A 21366-nucleotide genomic window follows, 5' to 3' on the forward strand; every position below is an offset into this window, starting at 1 on the left:
CGTAGCCTGATGGGAGTTGTGGTCCCATCGCGGTGCCCGACGGCCCGGCCCGCGCGCATGCGCGCCCCGCCCCGCCCCGCCCGCGCCGCACAGTAACAGAGAAACCCGGAGGTGGGATGGGAAAACTTTATTAGGTTTGGCTTCCAGCTTCGGCCACGCGGGCCCCGCCCACCCCGAGCTCGGGTCACGGAATGCCCCCGCCGCCCTCCTCGTCGTCCTCCACGTCGAGGCCCGGGATGCCGCGGATCTGGCGTTGCAGCGCCCCTCCCAGCAAGGGCACGGCGCCCTCCTCCTCCTCCTCTGGGGGCGGCGGCGGTGGCGGCGACACGGCCCCGGGGGCTGGCTCTGGGGGCACGGGAGGCTGCGCCGGCGCGCCCTCTGCGCCCTCCGAGACCCCTGCCGCTTCGCCCTGCGCCCCCTCGTCCAGGGCACCGCCCTCAGCCTCTTCCTGCTCCTTCTCCTCCTCGGGGCTGTCGGTGAAAGGGTTCTCGCCCTGTGGGGAGGGGCGCGGACACTGAAGGGAGGGGAGCACAGGCGGGGACTAAGCTGGGGACAGGGCCAGGCCGGGACCAGCACCTCACCTTCAGGTAGCGCTCCAGCTTCTTGCTGATGAGCTTGTTGTTGAGAATACTGCGGGCCACCATGAGCGAGGACTTCTTGGACTGCTCCATCATGAGCTGCGGGCAGGGCAGAAGGGGCTGGAGAGGCTGCTCTGAGTGCCCTACAAGTTCCTGCCCCGACTCTGCCAGCTTAGAGGGACACCACCCCGCCCCCGCACCCACGCACTTCCAGCCCCGCCAACGGAGGGCCACTCTACAAGCATGGAACCACAACCTATCTGATCTTTGTTCACATTCCCTCTCCTTCCACACCACAATTAACTGTAGGTAAATAAAAATACAGATCTATAGATCTCTATCTTTACGGCTGTGTTACAGAAATCTGATTTGCTTACAAAAAAGCTATAAGCAGTGAACAATTAAGAAACTAAGAGCCAAAGGTGCAACCCGTAACAAGGTGCCAACTAGACTAACAGGCAAGGAGCACTTTGGGGCCAACGGGGAAGATATAAAAACAGAACAGATATTTAATGAAACATGTCTTTTTAACCCACAGAATTTCAAGAATGAAGAATTATTCCCAGTCATGCAAGGGTGAAGAGACTCTTCTCTGCTGGTGGATCAACTGTTTCCGTATTTTTTGGAAAGCAGTTTGACAGAATGTATGAAAAGTAAAAATCTGTCTCATTAATCCCTTCCCAGAACGTATCCCAAATTTAAGAACTGGAAACATGCGTGCACACCGATTGTAGTGGTGAAAAATGGGAAAACACCTAAACGTTCCTCAGTGCAGAAGAGGTTAAATAAATCCTACATTCAAAAGAACATCATGCAGCCCTTCAAACCGGGCTCATCTCTGCACTGGCATAAGAAAGGTGTATAATATAGTACTGTCTGCAGAGCATGCCAGAGCCATTTTGTCTGGAAGGATTTCCATCAGTATGCTGGGCCATTTCCTCATGGTGGGAGTACAGGCAAATCTCACTTTGATCATTATAAAAACCATAAGCTAAAAGAAGGATATCTTTGGTGGGGTGGGAGAGCCCATTGAGTCCCTCCCACTCCATTTCCATGTTTCAGAAAGCCTTCTCACTTGCTGTTTCTACTCTCTCCATCTTCATTTTTTTTTTCCTTAGCACGTTTTCTCTACTACTGGAGGAAAATATTAACAGACATCATACATGCTCATAACAAACTAAAGATACACAATTAGGATACTACTATAGACCGTTCCTCAGTGACTCTCACTTGACAACAGTTTATCCTCCTGACTCTAGATGCCCAGATAACCACACCATAAATTCTCCCAACTGAGGCACATTTATGTTGCTTGCAGATTTTCTCCACAATAACCCAGCAACACCAGAATAAACTTGTACACTTCCATGCTGGTGCTTTTCATTCTAACCAGGTTTGGTTTTAAAGTGATAGTGCCCAATTAACTGCAGAACATTTGCAAGTCATGCTTCTTCCACCTGTGTTAAAACAATGACCTGGTCCTCCTGCCTGCCCATCAGCACTGGATGTTGTCACTGTTGGGTATTTTTGCTGTGGATAAAAGACAGAAGAATCTGTGCTGCTGCCTCCCACGGCATTTCCCTGCCCACCGGCGAGTGAGTGCTCTGGTAAGCACACTGGAACACCCGCCCACAGTTTATAATATTCTAACTATTTTCTGATCTTGGTTTTTATTTTTCACATTTAAATTTTCCTTGTTTTTTTTTAGACAGTCTCGCTCTGTCGCCCAGGCTGGAGTGCAGGGGCTCTCAGTTCACTGCAACCTCTGCTTCTCAGGTTTAGGCAATTCATATGCCTCAGCCTCCTGAGTAGCCGAGACTACAGGCATGCACCACCACACCCAGCTAATTTTTTGTATTTTTAGTAGATACAGGGTTTTCCTATGTTGCCCGGACTGGTCTTGAGCTCCTGAGCTCAGGACCTCCACCCATCTTGGCTTCCCAAAGTGCTGTGATTACAGGAGTGAGCCACCATGCCCGGCCAAATTTTCTAGAATTTGATACAGATTGAGTATCCCTTATCCAAAGTGCTTATGACCAGAAGTCTTTCAGATTTTGGAATATTTGCATTATACTTACCAGTTGAGCATCCCTACTCCAAAAACCCAAAATCTGAAATGCTTCAATGAGCATTTACTTTGTCATGTCTGTGCTGAAAAAGTCAGATTTTACTGGGCAGAGTGGCTCGTGCCTGTAGTCTCAGCTACTCTCATGAGGCTGATGCAGGAGGATCGCTCGAGTTCAGGAGTTCAAGGCTATAGTGTGCAATGATTTCACTTGTGACCAGCCACTGCACTCCATCCTGCACAACATGGCGAGACTCAATTCTTTTTTTTTAAAAAAAAAAAAGGTTTTGGATTTCGGAGCATTTCGGATTTTCAGATGACGGAGGAACTCAATCTGTGTATGTTATGAGGTAGAGGGTCCAAAATTTTCTTTTCCAGAAATGTACAAAACACACCACTTATTTCCCTACCAAATTGGCATATAGGTCTACAATCCCTTATCTATAAACTGGAAATCCAAAAGGCTCTAGAAAACAAGTCTTCCCCCAAAATTCATTTGGTGGCTAAATATGAACTGACATTACATTTTTCATTTATATATAAGTCATGTGAAGAATTATTGATGACTCAACTACAAGGCGCTTTCCCCAGATCCTGTTGGAGAAGTTAGTGCTGATACCATATTGTCTTTTTATTTTATTTTAGAAATAGGAGTCTCACTCTGTTGCCCAGGCTGCAATGCCATTGTGTGATCACGGCTCACTACAGCCTCAAACTCCTGGGCTCAAGTGATCTTCCCACCCTAGCCTCTTGAGTAGCTGGGACTACAGGCACTCACCACCATGCTTGGCTAATTTTTTTATTTTTTGTAGAGACGAGGTCTCACTATGGTCAGGAACTCTTGGGCTCAAGCAATCCCACCTAAACCTCCCAAAGTGCTGGGATTGCAGGTGTGAGCCACTGTGCCCAGCCTTGCATATTGGCTTTCTGAAGCTGAAAAATTAATTCTGAGGCTTCTGGCCCTAAGGTTTCAGATAAAATATCTGTACTAACTTTAACAAATTACTAAGTCTGAAACATACTGAGATCTTTTGCTAGACTCTCTATTCTGGTTCCACTGTTTCATTACTGTGCTAATATCACTTTTTTTGTTTTTTAATTGCAGCAGCTTTGTAGTAAGTTTTAATATTTCTGAAATCAATCTCTCAGCTATTGTTAGACTGAATTTTACAATGTAAAACTTTAAAATAATTTCATTTCATTTAGTCCTACTCCTCGACTGATATTTTTGACTAGAAATGTGCTGTCTATATTAATTTGGAGAGAACTGGTTTTTGTTTTGTTTCACTATTAAATCGCCTATTTAAGAACACAGAACATTCCTCCATTTATTAAGGTCTTATTTCTTTTTCGTTTTTTTTCTTTTTGAGATGGAGTCTCGCTCTGTTGCTCAGGCTGAAGTGCAGTGGCACGATCTCAGCTCACTGCAACCTCCGCCTCCAAGGTTCAAGCAATTCTCTGCTTCAGCCTCCCAAGTAGCTATTACAGGCGCCTACCACCCCGCCCAGCTAATTTTTTGTATTTTTAGTAGAGACAGGGTTTCACCATCTTGGCCAGGCTGGTCTTGAACTCCTGACCTAGGGATTCACCTGCCTCCGCCTCCCAAAGTGCTGGGATTACAGGCGTGAGCCACCGCGCCCGGCGAAGGTCTTATTTCATATCCTTGGAGTATTTGTAGTTCTTAAAGATCTCAAGCCTTTCTTCTTCCTTTTTTTTTTTTTTTTTTTTTTGAGACGGAGTTTTGCTCTTGTTGCCCAGGCTGGAGTGCAATGGCGCGATCTTGGCTCACTGCAACCTCTGCCTCCCAGGTTCAAACGATTCTCCTGCCTCAGCCCCCAGAGTAGCTGGGATTACAGGCGCCCACCACCACGCCCAGCTAATTTTTTGTATTTTAGTAGAGACAGGGTTTCACTATGTTGGCCAGGCTGGTCTCAAACTCCTGACCTCAGGCAATCTACCCGCCTCGGCCTCCCCAAAGTGCTGGGATTACAGGCATGAGCCACCGTGCCTGGCCCTCAAGTCTTTCTTCTTAAATCTGTATTCTTAGCTATTTCATACATTGTGTAGTTATTTTAAGTAGTTGTTTTTTCCATTTAAATTTCTAACTGGTTAATACTAGAATAGAGAAACACTACTACTTTTTGTATGCTATTTTGAATCCCATCCCCTTACCAAATTCTATTAATTCTAAGAACATTTTGCTGGGATCATTCAGCTTTTCTAAGAGCATAACCACATTATTTGCACACAAAGAGAGTCTGCATTATACCAATAATATTGCTAGATTTTTTGTTTTTGTTTTTGAGATGGAGTCTCGCTTTGTCGCCCAGGCTGGAGTGCAGTGGCGTGGTATCAGCTCACTGCAAGCTCTGCCTCCCAGGTTCATGCCATTGTCTTGCCTCAGCCTCCCGAGTAGATGGGACTACAGGCGCCCGCCACCACGTCTGGCTAATTTTTTGTATTTTTAGTAGAGATGGGGTTTCACCGTGTTAGCCAGGATGGTCTGGATCTCCTGACCTCGTGATCCGCCCACCTCGGCCTCCCAAAGTGCTGGGATTACAGGCGTGAGCCACCGCACCCAGCAAATGTTGCTAGATTTCTTATGGAACCATCCCTCCACTCCAGAAACAAACCTTACTTATAATGTATCATACATAGGGATCACTACTAGATTGATAGTTACTAATATTTTATTTAGCACTTTATTTATTTTTTTGAGACAGAGTCTTGCTCTGTTGCCCCTGCTGGAATGCAGTGGCATGATCACAGCTCATTGCAGCCTCGACCTTCTGGGCTCAGGCGATCCTCCCACCTCAGCCTCCCAAGTAGCTGGGACCACATGCCCCAGTACCTGGCTAATTTTTTAATTTTATAGATGCAGGGTCTCACTATATTGCCCAGGCTGGTCTTGAACTCCTGGGCTCAAATGATCCTCCCACCTCAGTCTCCCCAGGTGCTGGGATTACAGGTATAAGCTACTATATCCAGCCAACTTTCTTTTTTTTTTTGAGACGGAGTCTCACTTTGTTGCCCAGGCTGGAATGCAGTGGCGCGATCTCGGCTCACTGCAACCTCCACCTCCTGGGTTCACGCCATTCTCCTGCCTCAGCCTCTCGAGTAGCTGGGACTACAGGCGCCCGTCACTACGCCCGGCTAATTTTTTGTATTTTTAGTAGAGATGGGGTTTCACCATGTTAGCCAGATGGTCTTGATCTCCTGACCTCGTGATCCACCCACCTCAGCCCCCCAAAGTGCTGGGATTACAGGCGTGAGCCACAACGCCCGGCCAGTCCAGCCCATTTTCATATCTTTAATAATAGTAAACTAATCTACAGTTTCATTTTGGTATCATCTTTATCAGAGTTTTGGAATTAAGGTTTAAGAAGCTTCCTAAATATTGAGAGGACAGACTTCTAGTATAGCAGTCTGAGGAGTTCCCTGGAACACTCCCTAGTGAAACTGATGAAAAGTATTAAAAAACAACCATTTAAAGTCTCTGAAAATGTTCCTAAGGACACATAGCCCTATGAGAAAGATTTAATGAGGAAAAGCTACTAAAACTCAGTTCCATGAAGAGTTGTGATGTCTGAAACACAACCTATTGCATCCCTGCCTCCCCCAGCTTAGTGTGATGGAAACTCCACTCCAGACAGTACAGCTGAGAAGACAGGTCTGCCCGCATCTACCCAGCTCATCTCAGTTGAGGGGTATGATATCTTCCCAGGAGGAACAGAATGTCAGCATCTATTTTTCTTTTTCTGAGATGGAGTTTCACTCTTGGTTGCCCAGGCTGGAGTGCAATGGCATGATCTTGGCTCACTGCAACCCCTACTTCCCGGGTTCAAGCAGTTCTCCTGCCTCAGCCTTCCAAGTAGCTGGGATTACAAGTGCCTGCCACCAAGCCCGGCTAATTTTTGTATTTTTAGTAGAGATGGGGTTTCACGATGTTGTCCAGGCTGGTCTTGAACTCCTGACCTCAGGTGATCTGCCCACCTCGGCCTCCCAAAGTGCTGGGATTACAGGCATGAGCCACTGTACCCAGCGGGATGTCAGTATCTCTCATCCCGCCCCCAGCTACCTGCTGATGAGGCTAAGTTCTGGACAAGCATAGCTGAGAGGGAACGGTTTCTATCTTCTACCCAGCCACACACACATGGAATGGAGGCTTGACCGTGGGCATGGCACACTTAAGAATATAAGGGCTCACATACCCATGGCTTGTTCATAAAGCGGAGGTCCCATGCCAGGAAAGGCAAACCAAGACCGGAGGCTACAGCCTACTGTACCTCCTCCCATGTCTCTCCTAAAGTGGCAGAGTCACTCAGAGAGAGGTACTCCATTGTCTCCATCCCCAGAGCCTCAGCTCTGAGATTCTGCCCACAGTGAGAGCAGGGCCTTAAATCAGTAAACTCCCAATTTCAAAGGAACTGACTGACTTCACTGGCAAGAGTGTTGGGAAGTGCAAGACTAGGGACTCTCTGAAAAACAATGGAGACTAGGGAGAAAAAAAATTAAAAGGACATTGATAGCTTTCTTTTTTCTTTCTGAATATTTATTGAGATTAAACACTGATAGCTTTGTCCTTTTTTCCCCCCCACTACACAGCCATAAAAAAGAAAGACCGGTAGATTTGACAGTGATGTTAGCTAACCCATAGGCTAACTAGGTTACCAAAGAGGACAAGAACCAGTGAAATAGCTAAGAACAGACTCCCTGGGTTCAGAATAAATCTCAAACAACCACCTCAAAAACCATCCCTGTTGGGACTGGCGTAGTGGCTGACGCCTATAATCCCAGCACCCTGGGAGGCTGAGGTGGGTGGCTCACAAGGTCAAGAGTTCGAGACCAGCCTGGCCAACATGGTGAAACCCCATCTCTACTAAGAATACAAAAATTAGCTGGGCGTGGTAGCACATGCCTGTAATCCCAGCTACTTGGGAGGCTGAGGCAGGAGAATTGCTTGAACCTGAAAGGTGTAGGTTGCAGTGAGCCAAGATCGTGCCACTGCATTCCAGCCTGGGCAACAGAGCAAGACTCTGTCTGGGGGAGGGGGAGGGGAGGGAAGGGGAAAAAAATCCCTATAAAGGAGACCAAATTTAATTGGATCAGATTGGGCAGCAATCTATGCCCCAAAACATTGTTGAAAACAATAAAGCAATCAGCCAGCAATTGGTAGAGTTTAACAGCTGAGTATGGTCTGGGAAAAAGAGAGAGCCCATGGCTTCCTGCCTCCAAGACACACCACCAGTTTCATACTGTGTGAGGATGAAAGAGACCTAACTAAAAAAATCTAGCTAGTCACTAAACAAATAGACAAGCAAATACAGTAACAAGACCCTGGGAGGGTGGGTGGGGGATCAGTGCCCAGAGTTGCCACAACAAATTATCTAAGATGTCTAGTTAACAGTGAAAAATTACGAGACATCCAAAGGAAACTCTGACCCAGGCACAGATGAAAAAGCAGACAATAGAAACTTCCTGTGACAGTGAACAGATGTCAAATTCAACAAACATTTTAAAGTAGCAATTATAAATAGGTTTAAAGAAAACTCAAGTAGAAGGTATAATGACACTGTCTCATGAAACAATTTAAACACAGAGATAGAAATGATAATAATAAAATGTTAAATCTTAGAGCTGAAAAGTACAATAATGGACACCAAAAATCCATTTGAAGGACTCAACAGATTTGAACTTAAGAATTAGTGAACTTGGGCCGGGTGTGGTGGCTCACGCCTGTAATCCCAGCACTTTGGGAGGCCAAGGCGGGCAGATCATGAGGTCAGGAGATCGAGACCATCCTGGCTAACATGGTGAAACTCCGTCTCTACTAAAAATACAAAAAAATTAGCCGGGCATGGTGACGGGCGCCTGTAGTCCCAGCTACTCGGGAGGCTGAGGCAGGAGAATGGCGTGAACCCGGGAGGCGGAGCTTGCAGTGAGCCGAGATCGCGCCACTGCACTCCAGCCTGGGCGACAGAGCTAGACTCCATCTCAAAAAAAGAGTAAACTTGGCCGAGCTCGGTGACTTACGCCTATAATCCCAGCACTTAGGGAGGCCGAGGCAGGCGCATCACGAGGTCAAGAGATGGAGACCATCTTGGCTAACATGGTGAAACCCCATCTCTACTAAAAATAAAAATACAAAAAATTAGCCGGGCGTGGTGGTGGGTGCCTATAGTCCCAGCTACTTGGGAGGCTGAGGCAGGAGAATGGCGTGAACCCAGGAGGCAGAGCTTGCAGTGTGCAGAGATGACACCACTGCACTCCAGCCTAGGCAACAGAGCGAGACTCCATCACACACACACACACACACACACAAAAAAAGAATTAGTGAACTTGTGGATCAAAAGAGATTATACAATCTGCAGAACAGAGAGAAAAAAGTGAGGTAAAATGAACAATCTCAGAAAACCATGGCACACTATTAAGTGATCCAACATACGGGTAATGAGCATTAGAAGAGGAAAGAGAGAAAGCAGTAGGAAAACAAAATACTTGAAGAAACAATAGCTGAAAGCTTCGGAAGGTTGATGAAACCTGTAATCTATACATCAAAGCAGCTCAGGCTGGGTGTGGTGGCTCACGCCTGTAATCCCAGCACTTTGGGAGGCCGAGGCAGGCAGATCACGAGGTCAGGAGATCGAGACCATCCTGGCCAAGATGGTGAAACCCCATCTCTAGTAAAATACAAAAAATTAGCTGGGCGTGGTGGTGTACACCTGTAATCCCAGCTACTCAGAAGGCAGAGGCAGGGGAATCACTTGAACCTGGGAGGCGGAGGTTGCAGTGAGCTGAGATTGTGCCATTGCACTCCAGCCTGGCCACAGACCAAGACTCCGTCTCAAAAAACAAAAAAGCAGCCCAACAAACTCCATGTAGAATAAACACAGAGAGATGCACAAAGACATAATGAAGGTGCCAAGAGTCAAAGACAAGGGAAACATCTTGAAAGCAGCAAGACAAAAACAAATCATCACAAGGAAACCCCAATATTAGGTTAAAAGCTGACTTCTCAGTGGGGCACGATGGCTCACGCCTGTAGTGGCGAGACCCTGTCTTTATTTTTTTTTAAATCAAAAAAGGGAACTTTCTAGACAGACACAAATTACTAAAAATGACTTTAAAAAAAACCCCAGAATATCTGAATATACCCTATAACAGGTGGAGACTGAATTATTAATAATGATAAAAAAAGCTAGTTAACAGGCTGGGCACAGTGGCTCATGCCTATAATCCCAGCACTTTGGGAGGCCAAGGCAGGCAGATCGCTTGAGTCCAGGAATTTGATACCAGCCTGGGTAACATGACAAAACCCCGTCTCTACAAAAAACTACCAAAACTAGCCGGGCATGATGACACACATGCCTTTAGTCCCTGCTATTTGGGAGGCTGAGGTGTGAGGATCGCCTGAGCCTGAGAGGTGGAGGTTGCAGTGAGCCGAGATCACACCGTTGCACTCCAGCCTAGGCGACAGAGTGAGACCCTGTCTCAAAAAAAAAAAAAATCTAGTTAACAAAGAAAAGCCAGGCCTAGATGGCTTCACAAGCAAATTCTACAAAGCACTTGAAGAATTTATACTACTATACTAGTTCTTCACAAACTCTTCCAAGAAACCAGAAAAGGAAGAAAAATGACAACTGTATGAGGCCAGTATTAACCTGATACCCAAACCAGACAAATATATCACCAAAACACTACAGACTATTATCTTTTATGAATATAGATGCAAAAATTCTCAACAAAATAGCAGCAAAACCAATCTAATATATAAACATAATTACACACTATGACCAAGCAGCATATATCCCAGGGATGCAAGGGTGTTTTATATCCAAATAAAATAATGTAACATACTGTAACAACACAATTAAAGACAAAAGCCACATGATCACCTCAACAGAGGCAGAAAAAGCATTTGACAAAGTCCAACACCATTTTAAGATAAAACACTTAACAGGACTAGAAGGGAACTTCTTCAACTCAATCAAGGGCACCTATGAAAAAACCACAGCTGACATCACATTTAATGGCAAAGACTGGTGCTTTCCCCGTAAGATCAGAAAGAAGATGAGGACATCCATTCTCACCACTTCTATTTAATACTGTATTGGAGGTTCTAACCAGGGCAATTAGGTAAGAAAAAGAAATAAAGTGCATCTAGATTGGAAAGGAGAAGTAAAACTAACTCTATTTGCAGATGACTAATCAGTCATCTGCACTAATCACTAATCAGCCGAGATTGCACCACTGCACTCCAGCCAGGGAGACAGAGTGAGACTCTATCTCAAAAAAAAAAAAAAATCCACTAAAAACTATTAGAACTAATAAACATTATTTTATGTTTTTATTTTTATTTTATTTTATTTATTTTTTGAGATGGAGTCTCGCTGTGTCTCCCAGGCTGGAGTGCAGTGGTGCAATCTGGGCTCACTGAAACCTCCGCCTCCCGGGTTCATGCCATTCTCCTGCCTCAGCCTCCCAAGTAGCTGGGACTACAGGCGCCCACCACCATGCCTAGCTAATTTTTTATATTTTTAGTAGAGATGGGGTTTTACCACGTTAGCCAGGATGGTCTGGATCTCCTGACCTCGTGATCCTCCCGCCTCAGCCTGCCAAAGTGTTGGATTACAGGCGTGAGCCACTGCGCCCAGCCTTGTTTTTATTTTTTAGAGACAGGGTCTTGCTCTGTCACTCATGCTGGAGTGCATGGTATGATCATAGCTCACTGCAACCTCAACCTCATAGGCTCAAGCCATCCTCTTACCTCAGCCTCCTGCGTAGCGGGGACTACAGGCACTTGTCGCCACACCTGGCTAACTTTTTTCTTTTATACAGACAGGGTCTCACTATGTTGCCCATGCTGGTCTCAAACTCTTAGACTCAAGCAATCCTCCCACCTTCACCTCCTAAAGTGTTTGGATTACAGGTATAAGCTATAATGCCTAGCCATAGTTTAAATATTATTAAAATTATGAAATATTAAAAATGAATAGTTCAGTGAGGTTGTAGGGTATAATATCAATATATTGGCTGAGCACAGTGGCTCACGCCTGTAATCCCAGCACTTTGGGAAGCTGAGGCAGGAGGACTGCTTGAGCCCAGGAGTTTGAGACCAGCCTGGGCAACATGGTGAAACTGTCTCTACAAAAAATACAAAAATTAGCTGGGCATAGTGGCACATGCCTGTAGTCCCAGCTACTTGGGAGGCTGAGGTGGGAGGATTACCTGAGCCCAGGAGGTTGGAGGCTGTAGTGAATCATGATGGTGCCACTGCACTCCAGCCTAGGCAACAGAGTCAGACCCTATTTCAAGAATTTTAAAAAAAAAAAGTATTTTTATACACATGCAAAAAAAATCCAAAAATATCAAGAAAACAATTCCATTTATAATAGTAATAGAAAGAATAAAATACTTATAAATAATCTTAACAGGCCAGGCCTGGTGGCTCATGCCTGTAATCCCAGCATTTTGGGAGGCTGAGGTGGGTGGATCCCCTAAGGTCAGGAGTTCGAGACCAGCCTCGCCAACATGGTGAAACCCTGTCTCTACTAAAAATACAAAAAATTAGCCGGGTGTGGTGGTGCGTGCCTGTAGTCCCAGCTACTCAGGAGGCTGAGACAGGAGAATTGCCTGAACCCAGGAGGCAGAGGTTGCAGTGAGCCAAGATGGGACCACTGCATTCCAGACTGGGCAACAAGAGCAAAACTCTGTCTCAAAAAAAAAAAAAAAAAATCTTAACAATAAAGAACAAAGTTTACACCCTGAAAACTACAAAACATTTGAAAGAAATTAATTCATTTACTAGATCTCAGTAAATGAAAAGACATCCCATATTCATGGATTAGAGACTTAATGGCTATGGTCAACTGACTTTCAACAAAGATGCCAAGATCATTCAATGGGGGGAAAACAGTCTCTTTCATTTCTTTTTCAAATGGTGCCGGAACAACTTAATATCTAGATGCAAAAAATAAAGTTAGACCCTTACCTCATACGATATAAATAAATTAACTCAAATGGAACAAAGACCTAACTGCAAAAGCTAAAACCATAAAACTCTTAGAAGAAAACACAGGGGTAAATCTTCGTGACCTTGGATTTATCAACAGATTCTTAGTTATGACACCCAAAGCATAAGCAATAAAAGAAAATTGGACTTTATAAAAATTAAAACTATTGTGCCACAAAGGACACATCAAGAAGGTGAAAAAACCCACAGAATGGGTGAAAATATTTGTAAATCATATCAAATATGGGACTTTACAAAAAGAACTCTACAAAAGACAACACAATTTAAAAATGCACAAAGAACTTGAATAGACATTTCTCCAAAGATACAAAAATGGCCAGCCAGCCCATGAAAAGATGCCATTAGTCAGTCATCAGGGCTACACAAATCAAAACCACAATGAGATACTACTTTCCACCCACTAGGATGACTAGATCAAAAAGTCAGAAAATGCCGGACGCGGTGGCTCATGCCTGTAATCCCACCACTTTGGGAGGCCGAGACAGGGGATCACCTGAGGTCGGGAGTTTGTGACCAGACTGACCAACATGGAGAAACTCCGTCTCTACTAAAAATACAAAATTAGCCAGGCGTGGTGGCACATGCCTGTAATCCCAGCTAGGAGAATTGCTTGGACCCGGGAGGCAGAGGTTGTGGTGAGCCGAGATCGTGCCATTGCACTCCAGCCTGGGCAAGAAGAGCGAATCTCCGTCTCAAAAAAAAAAAAAAAAGTCAGAAACTAAGTGTTGGTGAGTATGTGAAAAAATCAGGACCCTTATATGTTGCTGGTGGAAATATAAAATGGTGCACAGTCACTTTGGAAAATAGTCTGGCAGTTCCCTCACAAGTTAAAGTGTTACTATTTGATCAAGACATTCCAGTCCTAGTTACATACTCAAGAGAAATGAAAATATATGTCCACGTAAAAACTTGCACAATAATGTTTCTAAGAGCATTATTCATAATAGCCAAAAGATTAAAACAACCCAAACACCCAAAAAGATGAATAAACAAAATGTGCCACATCTGTCTACACAATGGAATAATATGAAGTCATATGAAGGAATGAAGTTCTGATACATGCTACAATGTGGCTGGACCCCAAAAACATCATGCTTAGTGAAAGAAGCCAATCACAGAAGACCACATATTATGTGATTCTGTTTATATGAAGTGTCTAGAATAAGCAAATAGAGAGAGATAGATTAGTAGCTGCCTAAGGCTGGAGGAGGACAAGAGGTTGGGGGGGGCTGATAGCTAAAGGGTTTCTTTTTGAGGTGATGAAAATACTCTGTAATCGACTGGTTGATGACTGCAGAATTCTGTGAATACACGAAAAACCGATGAATTTTTTTTTTTTTTTCATTTGTTTGGTTTTTTTAGAGACAGGGTCTTGCTCTGTTGCCCAGTCTGGACTATGGTGGTGCAATCATAACTTACTGTAACCTTGAACTCCTAGCCTCAAGCGATCCTCCCGCCTTGGCCTCCCAAAGTGCTGGGATTGCAGGCATGAGCCACCACGCCCAGCCCAAAGACTACTGAATTGTATACTTTAAATGCGTGAATTATACAGTATGTGATTCTATCTCAGTAAAGCTGTTACCAAAGATAACAATAATAATTAGAAGCTTTCCATTAATCTCTACAGTCTGGAATTCTAAAAAATACAGTATTTAAACTGTATTCAAATTATCTCTGTAAACCAATGACTTCTGGTGCTTTCTAAATATCTTTCATCATCCTTCCAAACCTCTCTACGGTTACCAGCTGCTATGGCTTGTTCTTTTTTTTTAACTTCTTTTAGGATCAATTTTGAGTTTATATTTTGCTATCGCCTCCCCCGTATTTTCCAACTTTTTTTTTTTTTTTTTTTTTTTTTTTTTTTGAGACAGAGTCTCGCTCTGTCACCCAGGCTGAAGTGCAGTGGCACGATCTTGGCTTACTGCAAGCTCTGCCTCCTGGGTTCATGCCATTCTCCCACCTCAGCCTCCTGAGTAGCTGGGACTACAGGCACCTACCACCACACCTGGCTAATTTTGTTTTTGTATTTTTAGTAGATGGTCTCGATCTCCTGACCTCATGATCCGCCCACCTTGGCCTCCCAAAGTGCTGTGCCCAGCGTTTTGGTTTTTTTGTTTTGTTTTGTTTTGTTTTTGAGATGAGTCTCGCTCTGTCGCCAGGCTAGAATGCAGTGGCGCAATCTCGGCTCACTGCAACCTCTGCCTCCTGGGTTCAAGCGATTCTTCTGCCTCAGCCTCCCGAGTAGCTGGGATTACAGTGCCTGCCATCATGCCCAGCTAATTTTTGTATTTTTAGTACAGACAGGGTTTCACCATGTTGGCCAGGAAGGTCTCCATCCATCTCTTGACCTCGTCATCTGCCCACCTTGGCCTCCCAAAGTGCTGGGATTACACGCGTGAGCCACCACGCCCGGCCAGATTTATTAATGACATAGTTTCCATCTTCTGCAGTCTTCTAACCCCTACTAGTTCCTAGCATAAGAATCTGTTTTTGGCAAGTTCCCTAAAGCTTCTCTGTTGCCAAAGCCAACTGACACTTTCTTTTTCTTCCCAGAACTCTTGGTGGCATTTCCCAATCCTGAGTCTCTGCAACCAGAGAGACCCCTGACCCTGTCCACCGTTCAGAATCACCACACCAAAAAAGACCAGAGAGGAATTGTGATGAGCATGGAAAAAGGTGGAGAAATGCTGCTTCCCACGCTCACCTTGGATGCGAACATCTGTTCATAAACCCTACCACCCTCCTCCAGGGTGAAGACAGCCAAGCCCTTCTTTGGCCCAGACCTGGTCCTGGGCCTCTTTGCTCTCTGCCGATACACAGCCCCTTCACCCCACCTCCAACACAGCATGTCATCCATTCAATCAGAAAACACCTACTGTGGCTTCCATGCTAGGCACTGGAGCAACGCTGGAAAATGAGACAGAATTTGCTCATTCTCTTGCCTTATGTTCTCCATGCCCCACAATACACTTCCCTACTGCTGCCTGCTGCCTGACAATCTTGGCAGCACCACTGTCCTCCCAGTTCCCCAAGTCTGAAACCAGAGTCACCCCAGGCTCCTGATCACTCCCACATGCCAGCCCCCGGCTCCCTTCCTTCAACTGCTCTTCTCCTCTTCACTCCCAAGGTGGGGTCTCCTCTCGTATGGAGACTGCAGGAGCTCCTCCCTGGCCCCCACCGCCCCACCCAGGTGCAGGCCTGAAGTCTCTAGTTCAACACCAACTCTAATCCTGTTAATCCTACACTTGAAACTTTACTGCCTACAGGAACAACCCCAGGCCTCTCAGTGCAGCTCTCCTGAGCCTCAAGCCCAACCCCCTCCTCCAGCAACACTTGCACTGTATCATCTCCATTTGGTTTCTGAACCTAATCTGGCTCTGGCCCCTATGAACATGGAGGTCCCCATATCCCACAGAATATGTCACCTTCTCCCAGGCAGAGTCCCCATCTCCCATCCCTCTCTCTGTAGCTGTGCTGCCTGCACTGGGCTGGAAATGTCCATATCCACCTCCTCCTGCCTCCACTGCAGTCCCTCACGGGCAAGCAGAGGTTCTAACTGCACAACCTCCCCAGAGGCCTCACTCAATCTACCCACAGTACAGAGGGAGAGCACTGTGGCCACTCACCCTGCGGTTCCGGTTGTGATCCATGGTCTTCAGGTGCTTCTGGATGATCCCAAACTGCATGGGAATGAAGAGGTCGCAGGCTGCACAATGGGCTGCCTCCACCTTCTTCACAAAATGCTCCATGGCAATTTCTGTAGTGGGGAGGAGGGAGTCACTACTGGGCCCAGGTGCCTAAGATAGACTCAGGTGTTTGAGAAAAAACCACACCAGCTCCTCCTCAACTCGCCCTGCCACTTCCACCTGGGCCTGAGCCGAGGCTGGTCTCCTGACCTTCCCTGGGGGAACAGAAGGGTGTCCTGACCCTGCACCGAGAATCAGGAGGGCAGGCTGAGGCCCTGCCTGGTGGGAGTAGGCTGAAAATCTCACCCTGGGTCAGATCCTGGTCTCTGTAGATTTGCTGGATGAGGCCATCAAGGTCCTCTACAGTTTTTCGGAGCTCCTCTGTCTTCTTGGTCTTGTTGGTGACGTACTCCTGCAAGGAATATAAACGTTTATGTGGGCCGCCTTATGTTCTCAGGGGTCCAAGAAACTAAGAGCGGCTGTGTTACTCCAAGGCTCACCTGCAGAAAGTCAGCCGTCTGCTTAGGGAGCTTGGTGCCTACGTACTTAAAGTGTTCCTTGTGGAACTTGCTGTCAAGATGGCTGGCCATCTCGTCCTCATAGAAGGTCCGGTATTTGCATAGAGAACACACAAACTGGATCCTGCCACAGGAAGGAAACGAAGGGCTGAGGCTGCAAGTGTCCCAGGGGATAGTGCTGCCGCCTCACCCAACCCAGACACAAGCCCTGAAACAGGCCTTGCTCACGGGCCTCTGAAGTACGGTCCCAGCAGAGGGACAGGCTGGGACCAGTGGGGTCGGGAGTAGAAAGGGCCAGAAAGTCTGCAGGCTGCAGTTACTGCAACGTAGGGGACAGGGGAGGAGCTCTTCCTTCCCACAGGCAGGAGGCTGAAGCCTGAGACAGCAGCTGCTGCAACAGGCAACGAGTCGCTGGAAAGTTGCTGGAGGGCCTCGCTACCAAGGCTGGGCAGGAGCGTGTGCACTTGGCCCAGGTGGGGACCGGAAGGAAGGATGCCCTGGCGTGAGCCAGGTGGCCCTGAGGTGCAGAGTGGAGTACGCAGTCCCGAGGCAGGGCCCGAAAAGGTGCTGCATCTTCCTTCTGGGATCTGGGGGACTCAAAGGCCCAGCCCATCCTCTGCTCAGAATGCTTGGGGGTGGTGTCGGGAGGGATGGGAGGCAGCAGGCCTGGGCACCTGCTGCCTCATCTTCCTCTTCCAAGAAGAGACCAGTCTGAGCTGGAAGGAGGGCGCCCGCCCGGCCTGCCAGAGGGCAGCCTGGAGTCACCTGGGCGAGGTGCTCTGTCTGGGCCTGGTGTCCACAGTAGAAGCCCGGGGTCTGGGGCCTGGGCCGGAGCAGGCCGCCGTGGCAAGGGGCGGAGGAGGCCAGCCGCCACCGAGACCTCGGGGCGGGTCCCTACCTCTGCCGGACGTCCTTATCTGGGCCACGGGGTCAGCTTTGTCTGGAGAGCCCAGGGGCCGGGCGCCGGCGAGGCTGAGGAAGGTCCAGCAAGAGCAAGAGTCTGAGGCGGAGGAGGCAAGCGCCAGTGCGGGAGCCCTGAGGGCAGACAGACCCGACCAAGGGGCGTGAAGGGCTCAGCCGCAGACAGGCCCGGCCTGACAGGGCCGGCAGGCAGGGCAGAGGGCAGGCCCGAGGCTGCCACAGCCCACAGGTGCTGCCATCTCTCCTGGGCACGGCGGTGGCCTCTTGGCAGCTAGCTGGGGCGGCACAGGCGCCTTGGACCTTGAGTCTCTGATGAGCTGGCCCCCTCCCTCAGGGGCATCAGGCCCCCAGTGCACCTTGGGGTTCGTGCGCCGAGTGACCTAGCGCCAGAGCTTCTGAGCAACGGTGCCGAGCGGTGTCAGGTCTCGGACCACAGACGCCAGCGGTCGCCAGGCGGCCGCAGAGGGGCAGGGGATGAGTCAGGCCTTGGGAGCTGGGCCTGGCGGGAAGCAGGGTCCATGCACGGCCGAGCAGGTGGCGGCTCCCAAGGGAGGCCAGAGGGCGGCGAGCTGGCAGAGCTATGGCCCTGCTCTCCTGGCGGCAGCCCCACAGCGAGGCAGAGGCAGAGGGGTGGAGGGAAGCTGGTTACCTTTCCACCATGCGGTCTCGCTGCCGCTTTTTCTGCTTGTCCTGACTCTTCTTGCCTGCCTGCAACTTGCGCTTGGTCTGGCCATTCTCATCCTGGGTGGTTAGGGCCCCTGTGGGAACAGATGGGCATTGTCACCAATTTGGCTCTGCCAGGATAGGGCAGGCCCTGCGGCCTCTGGCTGAATCACCCACTGTCCACTCCAGAGGGTCCATCGAGAATAGCTGTCCAAGCAAGGCCTCTGGCCGTGAGCAGGGCTGGGTATCCTGGGCTGTGCAGGGAGTGGGTTTGGCCTAGGCCCCAAGGAGTGGGGGCCAGGCGATGACCCCTCCACTCTCCAGGACACCCACGCTCTCTGTGCAGTGGGCCAGGGGGAGGCTGGAAAGCAAAGAGGGGGTATCTTGGTGGGGACACTGGCACATGTTCAGAGGGGCCAGGTGGTGGGATGCAAGGAGGCTGCTCACATGGCCCTGCCCACCCCCAACTGGGCACCGCGGCAACAGTGGGCTGACGCTGGATTTGCTGTTAGGTACCTGCTGGCGCTCATCACTCAGGTGGGGGGACACGGAATCCCAACAGGGGCTGGAGAGGCGCTAAGGGAGAGGACACGCACACCAGAGCCGTAAAAACTGCACCGAGGGTCCCAGATCGGACACCAGCCACTGAGGACTTGGAACTGCGTGTTACTGAGGGACCGAGGGCAGGGGGTGTGCCTGGGGTTCCCCACACTTTTACTCGCTGCCCCCATCTGAAGGCAAAACCAATGTGCTAGGCAGGGGTCACCACCATCCACAGCCTCCGCCTGGGAAGGAGGAGGAAGAGTGGGAAGGGGGTGGAGGTGGCGAAAAGAAAGCCCCCTGCCAGCGCACACCCGGGCCCACAAGGGAGGTCCCCAACTGGCCGCATGTCTGCCACAACCCTGCCCTCAGCTGGGTCCCTCCCACTGTGAGTCCCTGGAAGAGCCGCCCTAGCACCAGGCACCCCAGGAAAACTCACCCTTCTCTGGATCCTCTTTGCCTTCTTCTCTCCCATCCTCTCTTCCCTCCTCGTCCTCTCCATCCTAACAATTTCAAATTCCAACTTTAAAACAGGTGCCTTTTTTTTTTTTAAAAAAGGAACCAAGTTTATTAGAGCAACGGTATATAGTAAAACAGCTGCTTGCTCCACAGACAGAGCAGGGCTATCCTATAGGCAGGGTGGCCCAGAGTAGCCCAGTTATTTACAATGGCTTTAAATGACAAGGCCCGGCTATGTGCCGGAAACCTCACATCCTCCCACTACCTGGTGCACAGGGGGTTCATCCCATTTTCCAACAGGGAAACTGTGCCTCCAGCTAGGCAGCCTGTGCTTTCTGCCAGACCACACTGCCTCCCCATGCTGGTCACCATGCACACAGAGCTGACACAGCACTGCCTCTGGCCCCCAGGGAGAGCACCACTCTTCAGGCCAGCTCGCCCCGCCTGCAGACAGAAAATGCCCAGCCAGAGCCACTTACCACTCTGGAGCCCTTCTCCACAGCCTCGGTGCCTTCAAGGCCCTCTGTGGCTTCCCCCTCGGTGCCCTCATCTGAAAGGGAAAAGGAGGTAAGCTCAACTCAGGAGTTCCCGGAGGCAGGGGGCAGCCGCCCAGTACCACCTAGCTGGCTCACCATTGTCTGAGTCGCTATTGTCCGAGCAGTCCGTGCGGGTGGCTTTGCTATCTGGCTCGTCAGGACTGCCGCCCTGCTTTCTCTTCTTCTTCTTGGTCTGGGTCATAAGGGGGGGAAGCCGTGTCAGGGTGCACGGCACCCGGCCCTTAGCTACGCCCCAGTGGGAACTAAGCTTCCCAGAGGGGAAGGCCACCTCCACTCACCCGGAAGTCGGCTGTGGTCCAGGTCTTCCAGGTCCGCCTCATCTGCTTCATGCCATTGCCAAACCCGAAACCAAAGCGGGAGCCGCCTGGGAAGGCGCCCCCACCTCGCATGCCCTGGAACATGCCGTACTCGGGGATGATGTTCTGGGAGAAGAGGGAGGGCAGCCGAGAGGCACCAGACATGCACTGGCCCCGGGCCCCCATGGGGTCTTCCCACATGCGCCCATAGCCTGAGGCCATTGGCCGGCCGCTCCGGGCATCCCGGGCCCAGCCCTGTGCCCTGGGACCGAAGGTGTCGTTGCCACGCATGCGGAACTGGTCGCGGTAGGCATCGTATTGGCCCTCATAGGCCATTTCCATCTCAGGGTCAAGCTCGCTGTAGTCATAGCCTGACCGGTACAGGTCGCGCTCACTCAGGACGGCCCTCGAGTCACAGGACTCATAAGAGTCATACCTGCAGAGGCATGGGGTGAGCATCAGGTGGAGCCCCTCAGGATCCCTCACCTCCAGGCAACTGCTCCTGCCCTCCCCAATCTCCCAGTCCAGCACCCACCCTGCCCTGGTTGGGAGGCTCAATGTTCAGAAATGCCAATTAAAGAGTTCTAGCCTCTCAGCTGATATAGGGGCACCACTACCCCAAACTTGAATGTAGCCACACACTGGCCACACACCTTAAGAAGGACTGACAACTGGGGTGGAGGCTCTAGTCCAGCGAGTCTCAACAAGGGGCAGAGCTGCTCCACAGCCCTTTGGGAACATGTGCATCATCTGTGGGAGCCGCAACGCCCAAGGCTGCTCCTCATGGGGCAAGGCTGAGCACCCCAGCACCCTGCAGGATGCAGGCAGGTCCAGCACAATGAATGAGCAGCCAGTGAGGCTGATGATACCCATGGGAAACACTGTTCTTGTCCCTCATGGCTGGGGAACCTTCAAACTCTGCAAAGTCCCTCATTACTGAAACAACTGAGACAAAAGGTGGAGTATTTCCAAGGGAAGACACTGAGAGCTTGCCCAGGGACAAGAAAAAGAGCTGTATTACATCAACCCTGGAGCCTAGAGCCAGACACC

The 21366-nt window shown here is 49.1% G+C and overlaps 1 protein-coding gene across 2 annotated transcripts in view; it reads right to left on the bottom strand.

Moving 5' to 3' along the window:
• Positions 1-111: 111 nt before the first annotated feature.
• The window catches only part of AKAP8L (A-kinase anchoring protein 8 like), a 39525-nt gene continuing 18270 nt past the window's right edge, over positions 112-21366 (bottom strand). For both annotated transcript variants that reach the window (XM_054465817.2, XM_054465816.2), the window contains 10 exons: positions 20299-20752; positions 20096-20192; positions 19943-20013; positions 19444-19507; positions 18451-18559; positions 16863-17004; positions 16669-16774; positions 16303-16433; positions 582-677; positions 112-493 (listed from right to left, as the gene is read on the bottom strand). In XM_054465817.2, the coding sequence (XP_054321792.1) occupies positions 185-493; positions 582-677; positions 16303-16433; positions 16669-16774; positions 16863-17004; positions 18451-18559; positions 19444-19507; positions 19943-20013; positions 20096-20192; positions 20299-20752 (1579 nt within the window). In that variant the 3' untranslated portion in view covers positions 112-184. The remainder of the gene's footprint in view (positions 494-581; positions 678-16302; positions 16434-16668; positions 16775-16862; positions 17005-18450; positions 18560-19443; positions 19508-19942; positions 20014-20095; positions 20193-20298; positions 20753-21366) is intronic.

Source organism: Pongo pygmaeus, chromosome 20 (genome assembly GCF_028885625.2).
Source record: "Pongo pygmaeus isolate AG05252 chromosome 20, NHGRI_mPonPyg2-v2.0_pri, whole genome shotgun sequence".
NCBI lineage: Eukaryota > Metazoa > Chordata > Mammalia > Primates > Hominidae > Pongo > Pongo pygmaeus.